This window comes from Muscardinus avellanarius (assembly GCF_963383645.1).
Source record: "Muscardinus avellanarius genome assembly, chromosome: 11".
In the NCBI taxonomy this organism is placed as follows: domain Eukaryota; kingdom Metazoa; phylum Chordata; class Mammalia; order Rodentia; family Gliridae; genus Muscardinus; species Muscardinus avellanarius.
The window spans coordinates 44,773,355-44,788,587 of NC_137797.1; the positions used below are offsets into that span (position 1 = coordinate 44,773,355).

The window sequence follows — 15,233 nt, forward strand, 5'->3', positions numbered from 1 at the left end:
TTTCTGTTCTCTTCCTACATGTTTCTTAGGTTTCTCCTTCTAGGACCAGAAGTCAGTACTGGAAATAAGGTAGTTCCAATATTATACAAGCCCTAGAATTATAAATTTTAACAAGAGACAAACACAATTTTTCAGAGAAATAATCAGAATTTAAAGCTATTTTTTCACATTCCATGAGTATTATATAGTTTACTGAAATAAACTGTAATTGTACATTTAAAGTGTGTGGCGTTGTGGCACATGCTTGTAATCCAAGCATTTGAGAGACTGACACAGGAGGATCATGGTTCATGAACAGCCTCAGCTACTTAGCAAGGCCCTTTGCAACTCAGTGAAACCCTGTTTCAAAATAAAGAATAAAAAATAGGGCTGGAGGTGTCACTCAGAGTTAGAAGCCCCGCCCCCATTCCATCCCCAGTACCGCCAAAAAATAAATAAATAAAATGTGTGTTGGATATAAATGTAATTAGATTTTTCAAAACCATGCATAAATACATGTACTTATTTAACATTACTTATATGACAGGTGTGTCCCCCAGTATCCTGTTTCTCCTCAACTCTATGAGACAATACTACCATTATCCCTCCTTTACAGACAAGCTAGTATAACTCAGTATTCTCATGCTACAAAGTTATTTGAAAAAATTAAAGAGTAAAGTTTATTCAATATGTTTTTTAAATGAAATATGCACCTATCTACTTTAAAGGCAAAATTATCCAACCTGGATAGACCTGATTTTCCTAGTCATCTCTTCAAACTCTCTCATATTCTCAACACACAGCTTTAGAAAATTGTATAGCTGTTTTGTGCTACCTCCAAAAGGAGAAAAAGAAAAAGAACATTCAAATTATAATATATAATGTTCCTGGGCATTAAGTTTTCATTATTTGAAAATATACTACTTTTAATGCTTTTCTCCACTTATGCTTAACAGATTAAGAGTATAGCAAGTTTAAAATTATTTTGAGATGTGAATCTGAGGCTTTCCCCTTGAACACAAATTTTAGTGTCCAATTTAGGAAACAAAAAGCAAATGTGTCTGGAATACAAAATCATTTCAGAGGTCAGTGCATTTCTTTTTTTGTGGGGAGGGGTGTCCTGGGGATGGAACCCAGGGAGATTCGACCTCTGAGGTACACCCCCTGACTATTTTTTATTCTTTATTTCAAAAGAGTCTCACTAAGTTGCAGAGGGCCTCACTAAGTAGCTGAGGCTGTCCACAAACAGGGATCCTCTGGTCTCAGCCTCCCAAATGCTGGGATTACAAGCGTGCGCTACCATGCCCGGCCCCAGAGGTCAGTGCATTTCTTAAGTTTCAAATAGATGAGATAATAAAAACAAACAGATCTATTTTGCTCATACTAAATGTTCCATTAGGACATTCTAATGCTTAATAAATCCTTGAGAAATTATTTTGTTAAAGTATAATATATGGCCAGAATTAGCTAATAAAAACTACCACATGGAAGAATTTAAATAGATATTAACACTAAGAAATTACTTTAAAAGTACAAAGTAATATACTTTCTGAGAGTAATCAAATAATGCCAAATATAAGAATTCCAAGCTATAGAACTGGCTATAATTCTATAGCTCAGGCCTCAAAAATAAAATATCTTTTGTTTTTTAATTAAAACACAAAGCCACTTAATATAAAGAATATAATGTTATATATTCAAGACTATGAAGTGAAATCAGTTATTTACTAAAATTAACTGAAACAGGAGTCACTGAACATTAGGTGTTTGTTAAAAGATATCCTTTCTATGGTAATGTTTGGAAAAGAGATTTAAATAATAGACATGTATTAAATATGAGCCTTTATTATAAAAACTCTTATTGAGTAAAGTTTTTCTATATAAAAACTACAAAAACTGACCTTGGAGTTCTTCAATAGGTACATGTATACACACTCAATTTCTAATTATAGTGCTTCTAAAAAGTATTATTACACTAATAGTTTGCTGGAGTAGACAAATGCTTGCAGATACAAAACTACATGTTTTTAATGAAATAAAAGCAAAATTGGTATTTGTGGTATTAATATTTAGAAGAAAATCTGATACTAAAACATGAAAATCACAGTTTCAATGAAAGGTTTAGAATATGTTTAAAGTTAAACAAATATTTATTTCCATCCCAGCATTACCAGAAGCCTGCTATGCAGCCTTGGGCAACATAAGCCTAAATTTTCTTATCTAAAAACTGAAGGTAACAATACTAACTTATGGGATACAGACTAAATATGTACTTTAAAAACACTTTAAAAGCTTAGTAAATGATAGCTATTATTATCTGTAGTTGTTAAAGGTAGCTTTAAAAAGTAACCTATTAAATATAAGACATCTAAAACTTTTATATTAGCTCACATTTACTGTTCTAGGAATACCATTTTACAGATTATTATTATGAGTTGTTCAGTCCTAATGTCAAACTTACATTTGCTTACGTAACAAACAAAATCTGTGTTAGATATGCTCTTTATAACCAAAGGATATCATTCCAAAACCAGAAGAACCACGTCACATACATCCAGAATTTGGTTGCCAAATATATTCCAAGGGGCAATGCACTATGCATTGAATGATCAAAAAAGGACCTATAAAACACAAGTTTTATAAAATATAAACTCTATATTACATTATAAGAATGAGCATTTACTTAGATGAAAATTGCACAAATTACGTGTAATTAGTAATCACTAGGTTCAACCAGAATCCACAAGTCCAAAATGCTTAAACAGACTATTTTCATAAGTTCACAGCTAAATGAGTCAACAAAATTCTTAAGTTCCTTTTAACTTACTAATAATTAAAATTATATTCTATGTATTTTAAATTCAGAATTTTGGTGTACTTCAGTTCCTTTAAATCAATAATTAACTTCACGATACGTAGCAACTGTATCATTTAGCATATCATTACCAAAGGTATATGATAATTTCAACAAATGAGTACAAAACAATGCTCAAATTTCACCAATATTTCTCCTTTTCTACATATTTCAGTTAAGGCTGGGGCACATCATTTCAAACAGAATGAGCTAGCTAATTTAAAAGAATTGAATGTTTATATTATAATTACAATTCAACAAACTCACTTTTTTTGTGTGGTAATGGGGATAAAACACAGGGGCATTCTACCTCCAAGCTATATCTCTGGCCCTATTTTTTATTCTTTATTTGTTGCGGAGGGACTCACTAAGTAGCTGAGGCTGTCCACAAACCGTGATCCTCCTGTCTCAGCCTCTCGAATGCTGGGATTACAAGTGTGAGCAACCATGCCCAGCTCTTAAAATTCACTTCTATTAAAATATTTTAATATGGTTAAAACTGTATTTTAGCTTTTAAACTGCATGCTAGACTTGTCAGTTTCAAGAAACTTTTTAAACATCTTTAAAAATCATTTTAATAACAATGTTAAAAAATCCAAAGGATTTCACATATTAACTTGTCAAAATTCTTTAAAACAATAAATAAAGATTAAACATACTACATAAAGGCAGTGTTCTAAACATTAAAAAACATTAATTTTATATAGCAGGGTACAAATTAAATTTTTACATGTACCGTTAAAAATAGTTTAAGAATATACTTACTTTGAAAGAAACTGTACTGTAGCCCAAACGCCACCATACATTAGCCCTTTAATTAGCCAAGAATCAATATTGAGGTCTGCTATAAACCCAACCAGCCAAATAACCAGGAAAGGAGTTCCTAGCATTACTTTCTGCCGAAATTCCTGTTCAGAAACAAATAATTGGAAAATTTTTATGTTTCAAGTAACCTCAATCTGAATTGTTATCTTTGTGAGAGCAGGAAATTAAGGATGAAATTCATTCATTCAAGTATGCCTACTATGTCCAGACACTAAGATACTGGTCTCTGGAGACAGATATAGACAATTTAAAAGGACTTTGTTAAATCTGTGGAAAGTGAGCACAGAGTTATAGGAGTGATTCTTACACAGTCAGTTATAGAATGCTACAGTACCATAGGCTAACATACATCCTGACTAGAAAATAGTGCATGATAAATGCCACCCATTTTAGCAGAGGCACTGATACTTAGACAAAAACAATCAGAATAATTATGGTCCACACACTATCTACCAGATAAGAAAACCTGAGGATGTTTAATGTTTAACCTGAAGAAGACATTCTAAGTGGTAGATATTAAAAGTATATCAAAACCTTAAAATTGAGATAAAGAAAATCAATCTTCAGGCTTCCAAAGCCTACAGAAAGAATAAAATGTGCCTCTGAACATAAATCAAGGCAAAGTGCTCATTACTCTAGGAAAAGTTCACTTCATTTCTGTATTGAGCTGGTAGTTAGAAAATCCATACTTGCAAGCATAAAATCTACATACCTCCTAATAACATCTATCACAACTATTTCACAGCAATTTCAAATGATTGTTTTCTCGACATAAAAGCCCTTTACAAACTCAAATCTCCTGAGTTTCCTTACATGACAAAACTATGTAAGATAATTACTGTAATCTAACAAAAGCTGAAAGTATAGAAATTACTTTCCTCTTTGAGTATATATTTTTCTGAAGACTAAGATTACATTATAACTTTTTAGCATCCCTTTCAAAGTGTTGGTTTCTAGTGACATTTTTGTTCATACAAATGACTATGTTTTTCCCAGTTTTGCCACTGAGACTCATTTTCTGAAATGTGCAACCTTAATTTGTTTACGTTGTAGAATAATCACTAATGCAATTTTTTCAAGTTATCTGTAAACTTTGGGTTTTTGTTTTTGCTTTTGTTTTTGTGCGGTACTGGGGATGGGACACAGGGGCATTCTACCTCCGAGCTACATCCGCAGCCCTATTTTTTATTCTTTATTTTGAAACCAGGTCTTACTGAGATGTAAAGGGCCTCACTAAGTAGCTGAGGCTGTCTCAGATACTCCTGTCTCAGCCTCCCAAATGCTGAGATTACAAATAGGCACCACCACACCCAGCTTATATGTGAACTTTCTATCAAGATACGAGAGAAGATTTATAACTTCGAAGAGAGAGTACGTAGGTACTAGAGTGAGAGAAGGTAGACACTGTCATATGAAAAAATATTTTCTAAAATTAACTTTAATTTGGTTTGTTTTGTTCATCAGCATAAGTCATTTGTTCATTTTTCAAAATTAAGATACTATTTATAAGCCGGGAGTGGTAGCGCACGCTTGTAATCCCCACAGTTGGGAGGCGGAGACATGAGGATCACGCAGGTTTAAAGCCAGTGGCGCTGGCTGAAGAGACCCTGTTTCCAAATTTTAAAAATATAAAAATAGGTCTGGGAGTGTAACCCGGAGGTAGAAGTGTTTCTAGGAACGCCAGTACCACACACACACACAAAAAAAGATACTATTTATATATAGTAAAACTCAGTTTTGTATATAGTTCTAAGTTTTGATTAACATAAACAGTGGTATAACCTGTAACCTGTATCAAAGTCAGGATACATAACACTTTCCCCATGTCCTCCAGTTCTAGCCCCAAGTAAGCATAAATCTGATTTCTACCCAAATAATTTCTTCCTTGTAGGAATATAATATAAATAGAATCATAACATGTATCCTTTTCAATCTGTTTCTTTCACTTAGAGAACACATTTGACATTTATCAATATTACTGTGTTGTGTATCAGCAGTCTGTTCCTTTTCAGTACTGAGTAGTATTCCATTACATACATGTACGATGTTTATCAATTCTCCACCTAACAAATTAGGTTTACAGGTCTTAGTCATTATGAATAAAACCATTATAATCATATTCACACAAGCTTCTGTGTGAACATTAAATCTATTTCACTTCAATAAGTATTTGTGTGTTGGATTTCTTGGTTAGATACTGGTCTTTCCAATTTTTTTCAAACTGTTATTTAAAATATATTATAATGGCATACTGGTGACATACTGCTACAAAAGACATGATAAATCTATCTTCTCCTATATTTTATTATGAAAATTTCCAACTACACAGTAAATTTGAAAAAATTTTATAATGAATATCATATAATAATCCATTTTAAACTCTTGAAATAATATAGATTCAAATACCAAATTTCCCCAGTGATAACAACCAGGATATTAACCTCAATACAGTATTAACCTCAATACAGTCAAGATATAGAATATTCCATCACTACAAATAACCAATTTCCCCTGCTTCAACCCTGGAACCACTAGTCAACCTGTTCTCCATTTCTATAATTTTAAGAGGTTTACATGAATGGAATTGTACAATATATAGCCCACAGTATTGGTTCTTTCTTTTGGGGTGGGGGCAGGTCTGGGGATGGAACCCACGGGACATTCAACCTTCAAGCCACATCCCCTGCCCTATTTTTTTTTTTTTTTTTTTTTTTGGTGGCACTGAGGGTGGAACCCAGGGGCCTTCTACCTCCGGGCGACACTCTCAGACCTATTTTATATTTTATTTGGAAACAGAGTCTTGCTAAGTTGCTGAGAGCCTCACTAAGTAGCTTGAGGCTGGCTTTGAACCTATGTGATCATCCTGTTTCAGCCTCCCAAGTACTGGGATTACAAGCATGTGCCACCACACCCGGCTTTTTTTTTCTATCTTGAAACAGGGTCTCACTAACTTGCAGAGGGCCTCACTAAGTAGCAGAGGCTGTCCGCAACCTTGATTCTCGGATCTCAGCCTCCCAAATGCTGGGATTACAAGCGTGCGCCACCACGCCCGGCAACAGCATTGGTTCTTTCAGGTAAACAATTCTTTAGAGATTCATCCAAGTTATTCAATATATCATTAGTTCATTCCCTTTTATTGCTGAGAAGGATTCCATGATATAGATATACCTTGGTTTATTTAAACATTTACCCACTGAAGAACATAAAGATTTAGCTATCATAAATATAGATAACATTGTGTAATATATAGTATATATATGCCATTAGTATGTAATATAGAGTAAATATAGTTATCATTAGCATATAACATTAGTTAAAATTAGTAAACATTAGCTTTCATTTATTTAAATATATAAAAAATTGCCGGGCAAGGTGGTGCACACTTGTAATCCCCACGCTTGGGAGGCAGAGACAGGAGGATCGCACAGGTTCGAAGCCAGCTGCCTGCGCTGGCTTAAGAGACTCTGTTTCCAAATAAAAAAAAATATATAAAAATATGTCTGGGAGTGTAGCCCGGAGGTAGAAGGGCTTCCAGGAACCCCAGTACCACCAAAAATAAATAAATAAATAAATAAATAAATAAATAAATAAATAATTGTCATTAAACTTATTTCTTCTTTTTAGTGGAAGTAATTTTTAAAAGAATGTAAACCCCCTTTTGAGGAAAACATTTGGTACATCCCCAGTACCAAAAAAATATAATATCATTAATAATCAGGCAAGCTGGGCATGGCGACACACACTTGTAATCCCAGCATTTGGGAGGCTAAGACAGGAGGATACTAGTTCGAGGACAGCCTCAACTGCTACTTAGTGAGGCCCTTTGCAACTCACTGAAACCTTGTTTCAAAATAAAGAATAAAAAATAGGGCCAGAGGTGTAGCTCAGAGGTCGAATGCCCCTGGATTCCATCCCCAGTACTACTATTACTACTACTGCTAATAATAATAATCAGGCAACTGAGCCAATCAGTATATAGTTTAAAATTAATTGAAGGTAGAATATATAAAATGGACTTTCCACAAAGTAGTTAAGAATATAAATTTTCTCCCTAAAAAAAAATTATAGCGCAACAGAATACAAAACTCTAACTACAGCTACAGTTGTTGGTTAAAAACTGGTATGTACTGTGACTAAGACTGCCATACTAACAAATGAAATAAAGGGTAGTGGAATCAGTAATCTAAATTTGTTAGGAAGTTATGAAAATTTAAGTAATCAAAAATACATCCATCCTTCTTAATTATCAGAAAACCCAAAAAGACCAAAAATCGAGTTAGCAGAGTTCTGGGCAACTTTGCTACTTAGCTTCATTCTATTCAAGTGAAAATAATAATTTTAAAATTACATGGAATGCCAAAATAAAAGTCTGTGAATATTCATGCAAAGAGCCATGAAGATACTTTACAGACTGAAAATCTTCAATGAGTTTACCTTATCAGCTTTTAGCTTTCTGAGGAAAGATGGATTGTCATATCCTTTTGCTTGCCTTGCTTCTTGTAAATGGTTGATCATCCACACATTTTTTCTCTGCTTTGCCAAATCAAGTGCTGATTCACCCTAATATAAGTAGAATAAATTTACATTTAAGAAAATATCTTATTTAACTTAGAGAATTTTCATCAAAATAAATTGACCATATTATGAATTCATTAACATTTTTAGACAGTTTAGACATTGCATAAAGACAACTGAAAGAATCTAAATCATGATATAGCTGCATTTCCTATTCAAAGTGCAATCTGAATATATATTTTCTTATCTTAATCTAAAGATTCTATTTTTGCCTACACATTTTGATATATTAGAGAGCAAATCAAAAAGTAGGTATTTTAGTACTTGCTGGATCAGAGGCTATCAACTAAGGTTATCAGTTATTTATTACTCATTAAGTTTCATTAGTAATATTTATTGCTATAAAACATTCTGCTACATATAATACCAAGTTGCCAGAAATCTGTGTTATTTCAATGATGGTAAAAGCCCTAAAAAGAGAATAGAAAGAAAAAGAAAAGTCAACTTCTACTACTACTGTGCTAGCATTCTTTATATATCTTAAATTCATCCACTATCCAGAAATTTCCAAGCAACAGAGCAAGAGAAGTGATAAAAAAAATTAGTTCAAGTTATAAACTAGCAGATCCCATTAATGCCAAGAAAAAAAGGCCAAGAAGGCTAGAAACAAGAAATAAACATTCCTACTCTAAATCTGTTTCTTTTTGCTTTTACTAATTTAAAATCATATGTCTCCTTTAGCAAAATGATAGACACCTACATTTCCATTCTATTTGTCTTTCTCTAACTACTTTTCTAAATAGAAAGTGAAATTAAAATAGCCAAAATTCGAGGAATGTATAGATGGATACTGAAATTACTTTAGAAAAATAAAAAAAACATTGAAAAATTTGTTTTCAAAATACTAGATGAAAAAAAAATAAGGAACCTTAAGATACTTTATATATGAAAGATGATTGCTTATCAAATATGGAATATGGTTTGCTTAAAAACCCTAAAAATTAAAAATAAACAAAATAAAACATACTACTACTACCAACATCAACTACTATAAAACAAGAACACAAAGCCCAACCAATCTTTTAATATAAAAACCAATGGTATTTAATAATGGGCTAATCTAGGTGAGTCTTTCACTAGGGATATTTATTTTAAATATCTCCTTGCTTATTCCAGAATTCCATCACCTACGATGTCAGAACCAGCTAATTAATCCAAACTATAAATATTACCTGAATAATAGCAATCCCTTGGGTAACAACTCCCAGAGAATATCCTGCAGTTGACTCGGTCCAGCTGAGCATCCCTTCCACTAGAGGGCCATGTGACACCTAAGGATTGCCTAGACAAAAAGATTGAGGGAGCTTTAAAAAAAAAATCTTTCAACTACTCCTCTGACTATTCTTGTACCATTCTTCTATCCAGCTGGTAAAATAAACAAGCAATTGATTTAAAGAATTATACTACAACCAGGGTTCTGAATCAAGTCTATATTTGATCACTCCATGTTTTGGGCCAAAATAATAAACAATACCAACAATAGCAGTATCTGCAAGAATCGACATGGAGTATTTATAGACTATGTAACTGGTAATGGAAGAAATTCTTTAAGGGTTTGTGTCAGATAAACATATGGCTTGGTTGTGGACAATCACTTGAAGTAACTAAGTGAGACTGAACTTTAGTTCAAAACTAAAGAAAATCCCTTGGAGACCATCTAGGTCAGGTATTCAAGAAGTAGTGTACAACTAGTTTCAAAAAAGTTTCTTACCTCTTTTCAAGAAACCATATAAGATTTTTCAATGTATTAATAGAGTTCAGTGGTTTTATAGTCAATGTAAGATAAACTTTATACTCTTTGGTAATTTTAGAAAGAGATTATAAATTCTTGGGCAACATTCAAGAGATTAACTATTTCCCTCAAACTCAATTCATCTAAATTTACCTACATAAGCCAAAACATATACTATGGGATCCTTTCAAATTTCACAAATAAGATACTGCCATAAAAAGAGATTACAGCACAGGCCATAATTTTGTTTTGTTTTTTATTCATAGTAAACCAAATCACCCACCCTCATTGTTACTTAACAAGAAAAGTTTCAAATTTTCTCTATGTAACTATTATCTAGGGCCAGGGTTCTTAAATGAAAGCAAATTATCCCCCAGAAAAATCCTGACACAGGAAACTTCTAACAATTTTTAGGAAGTTTACTGCTGGACCCCAAAATGAATACATCTTATCTAGGGTATAGCTATTTTTAAATTAATTATCATTTGAATCTTCAAAATAAGTTCTATTTTACTTTAATAAAAAGAACCATTTGTTTATATATTAAAAGAATCGAAGCTGGGAGCAGTGTCACACACTTATACTCCCAACACATGGGAGGCTGAGACAGAAGGATCACAGGTTCAAGGCCAGCCTCAGCAACGTAGCAAGGCCCTAAGCAACTTAGTGAGCCCTTGTTTCAAAATAAAAAATTTAAAAAAAAATAAGGGTAGGGGTATAGGCCAGGGGCAGAAACACCTGGGTTCCATCCCCAGTACCATAAAAATTTTTCTTATGTTACTCAACTAATTTATAAGGGCATATCTCTGATCAATATAAATTTCTAGGAAAACAATTATTTTAGAAGAAATGGGATCAACTAGTAGTTATAAATTGTAAAATTGTGCTACAAAGTATAATTTTTCATCTTCTTTGAAGAATGTAACTACAGCTTTTAAAATCAAATCCAAATGTAGGCTACATCCTCCATGTTACAATTCATTTTTATCAACATGAGTTAAATAAGGAAAAATTATACAGGTATAAGTAAATTATCAAATTTCTGGACAGTGTTTTTTAAATAAAATTTTTCCTTTCAAAACCTGTGGCAATCTAAATTCACTTAAATTAGCTTAATACAGTACACATAGCTACCAGGTATCACTTCAAATTAAATATTACCCAAACAAAACCAATTCCTAAAGCCTTCACTCCCCAAAAGTATTTATCTCACAGTCTTTACAACCAGAACAAATATCACAAGATGTTCAATTAATTAAAACAAAACCTAATTAATGTTTTTCATCCCCATATATAATCTTTTTCACTTCTGCTCTAAAATATCATATTAAAACCCATTAATTTCTCTCCTTCTGTACTCCTCAAATCTGAGGCTAAGCACTTGTCAAATTTATTACAATAGTCTAACTGATTTCAAATCTTTCCATTTCTTAATTCCTTAATGCATTCTTTCTCAACCAAAGTAATAAAGATATTTAAAACAGCAAGTGCATCCTATTGCCAGCCTACATAGGTCTGTTTCCCATGGCTTGAGAATAGTCAAATCTCATCATGGCACTGTATAAGCTGGCGCCCACATGTCTCAAGTGACCTCACCTCCTTGCTCATTGTACTCTAGCCAAGTTAAACAGGGCAATCTTATTCTGTAGAACCTTGTGCTTGCAAGTTCCTCTACATGGTAATTTTTCCTCCACATATCTCTGCATACCCAGCTCTTTCTCATTATATAATTATCAAAGCAAATGTCATCTCCTCAGAGGCGTTTTTCAATCTTTGGTCTGATATAGCCCTTAGCCCTGTCACTTAATATATTTATCTTTTTAAAAATTTTACTTATCATATATTTCCTCATTAGGATGTAAGTTCTGAGAGAACTGGGAACTTTTCTGTCTTGAACACTGTGATTATCACAACTTAAGAAGAATTTGCTGAATGAAAAAATAGTTTGCATTAGAAGGTGATAACTACAATTAAGTATTCGGGGAATGTTAGACCCCAGTAGAAAAGATACTGGATGTTTACTTCATTCTCTGAATTACATTAAAAGTACATCTTTAAGAAAAATCTACTTTTTCAGTAAAGTATATAAGAAGACAATTTTCCCCCTAAAGGTGTAAATATTGCCTGAGCAAAAAAAAAAAAAAAAATACCTCCATTAACTTTACTTTTAGAAGTAATGTCACTCCAAACCTACCAGAGAATTACACTCAAAATAAACATGTAGAACATGTGTCAAATAAAATTAAAACAGTAAGAAAAAGAAGGTATATAGTAAAAAATACATAAATTTAAATAAAAGGTCTATAAGCTCTATAATTAGTTCATTTATTTGATGCTGCAGACTCCACAAAATATTCACCTGAACTGCACTAGCCAAGAAACCTACATTCCATTCTATCTAATGTCGGTACCAAATAAGTAACGTACAGGAACCAAAGAAAATAAGAAAACAAAGTATGAAATCAAATAATTTCAAATATCTTTTCTCTACCATTATCTTTTTATTAAAATTCATTATAGATCACTTATTTGAAAAAGTGTTAGATTTACAAACTATACCTCCAAATATTTAAATAATGTGATCGAAGAGAAGTTACCTAAATTGTTATATGGATAGAAAAGATGTTTTTAAAAGCTCTAAAAAATAATACTACTGGTGTCAAATTATAGAACTGTGTAGTCACTTTAGTGTCACAATTCTTTGGTATTACTGTAATTTTAATACAATGATATAGCAATTGGTCATATTAAGTATACAGAGTCTTACTATATCCCATACTAAAACTGGTTCAATTTATTTAATAATATAACTAAGTATCTTGAAATGTATTCCTGGCACATGATCACTTTAGGAATAACTGTCTAGGACCAAAGAGAAGAAAACAACACTAGAAAAGCAACTCAGATAACAAAACGTGATAAAATCCCAAGAAATTTTCTTAGGACAATACTAATGAGGTTTAGTCAAACATCTTATCTTGGCCTCTGAATCTGGGGTCATCCTAATTCAGTAACCCTAGTATAATTTAAAAGTGCTTTAGAAAGCAAAAATTTCTTTGTAATTTCTCAAAAGGCACAAAGGTATCCTGACAGAATCATAAAAGCTAGATTAGGAAAAATTCAAGATTATGTAAATCTTCATTCATTCAGCCAATATTAAGAGTACTGCCAAATCATGAGTCAGGCACTATGGTATACTGACTTTCCTCTTTTCCTATGTTTATTGGCAAGTTCTGGACTATTCTAATCACTTCAGATAGAGATAAGACTTAAAAAGATTTTCAAAATAAAGAAAATACATAATTCAATCAATTTCTTAGTTTCCAATAATATTACTTTTTTACATGTTTTAATTTTTATACTGTACTTTTATTGGTCCATTATAGTCTCATATATGGAACTAGACTCAGTTCTAGAAATTGGTTATAATCAAATAAATTATAGCTTAAAAATGAGTCTATGTTAGTTATACTACTTTATTTTAGTAGTGTAACCTTTTTTTAAAGTAACCAAATTTAGGAAGAATTCCTCATTGGAACATGAAAAAATGCCCTGATCCAGCAAGAGATATCTACTTTTTGATTAGCCATTTCAGGTTAATATATGACTTGAATTCCCTTCATATTTAGTTAGCACATATCCTTTATATTTATGAAACACTTATAAAATACCATGAATTATAACCAAAATTACAAAGTATTTGTCAATGGGTACAGTTATTTCTTACATAATGTTTAGAATCATTTCACAGAAAGACTGGTATTGAAAGACATGGTGGATTCTGAAGCTTTAAAAAATGAGAAGAGTTAACTGATGTTTGATATTACCAATGGGATCTTCTTGAATGGATTAAAGAAATTCTACAAATTTCTAGCTGGTCAAGGTGGCATACACCTGTATCCCAGCACTTGAGAGGATCACGGGTTCAAGGAGAGCCTCAGCAACTCAGCGAGAGCTTACTTCAAAATAAAAAATAAAAAGGGGTAGGGGAGTAGATCAGAGGTAGAAAACCCCTGAGTTCAATCCCCAGAGTCCCCCCCAAATATGTCTACAAATTTCTAAATACTCAGTGTATAGATATTGTGTTTGGCTCTTAGATAATTTCATATACTTTTCTTGAATTAGTTCACCATTTGAGGTGGAGAAAGTTCTCCTATAAACATCATAAAGGTATTTATCAAATTTAAAAGTCTTGACCTTAAGACAATGAAATGACCAAGTCAAAGAACTACTAAAACTATGTAGTTTAACATCAAATTTATCTTCCTTTTACCTACAAAAAATTAAGTATACAATGTAATTTCTAAAAAACATGTATAAATTCAAAAATGAAAAGACCACCAAAATTTTAAAATTGCTTCAATACCACAAGATAAATGACCCAAGCTTTCAAAACAAATTACTGCATTGAAGCAAAGGGTCGAGCTATGTAAGTTTCTTCCAGTTTTCAGTGTCTATCAAAAAACCTATTTTGTGGAGAAATTCATATATTAGTAGCCACATTTCAAAGATCATCAACACAAGATATTTTTACCTTAATATTTTGGGCATCAACATTAGCTCCAGCTTCCAGAAGAAGACTAATGACTGTGGTATTCCCTGCTAGTACTGCCCAGTGCAGAGCAGTGTTTTTGTGATACTTGTCACCAAGGTTAACTGAAACATTGAATGTTAAAAGCAATCTAGTTGGATCCACACTGAAAAGGAAAAAAAAACAAAAAAAAAAACAACAACAACAACCCTAATTTCAATTATCGAAATAATTACAGATACTAAACTGATTGTGGCTGCATTCGCATTCCATCTTGGAACACTTCTATATTCTAACCTACTCAAAAACTTTACAATTAATAATGAGGCAATACTCTAATATAAAGTACTAAGCATTGTGCGACCGATATAAAGTAATACAGCTCCAGTGAAAGCACACTTGGTTCTGACATTTTCTACTTTTTGATGTAGGAATTTATACCATTAATATAAAAATTAATATAATTTTTAAAGTTTCAATCTGGACTGTTCCAGAAATGATGTAAAGCAACTTAAAAATTTAATACATTAAATTTGTCAAATTACATGAAATACTAATTGCTTTTTTTAAAGAAGATAACCTTTTTTTCATTCTCAGAAAATTTGAAAAGAAGGATTAGATTAAGGAAGCCAGTCACTAGAAGTGAGGATAGAGACACCAACACTTCGAAGCATTTATTTATATATTATTTGTCATAATAAAACTTGTATTAGTAAAACATTTGCTGCTTTTTCTCA

The 15,233-nt window shown here is 32.2% G+C and overlaps 1 protein-coding gene across 1 annotated transcript in view; it reads right to left on the reverse strand.

Annotated features, from left to right (window-relative positions):
- Positions 1–15,233, reverse strand: part of ZDHHC17 (zDHHC palmitoyltransferase 17) — a gene marked incomplete at both ends in the record, with an annotated part of 80,396 nt that overhangs the window by 16,685 nt on the left and 48,478 nt on the right. Inside the window, 4 exons of the mRNA XM_080706562.1 lie at positions 2,498–2,600; positions 3,599–3,741; positions 8,093–8,218; positions 14,500–14,662. Coding sequence (XP_080562688.1) covers positions 2,498–2,600; positions 3,599–3,741; positions 8,093–8,218; positions 14,500–14,662 — 535 coding nt within the window. The remainder of the gene's footprint in view (positions 1–2,497; positions 2,601–3,598; positions 3,742–8,092; positions 8,219–14,499; positions 14,663–15,233) is intronic.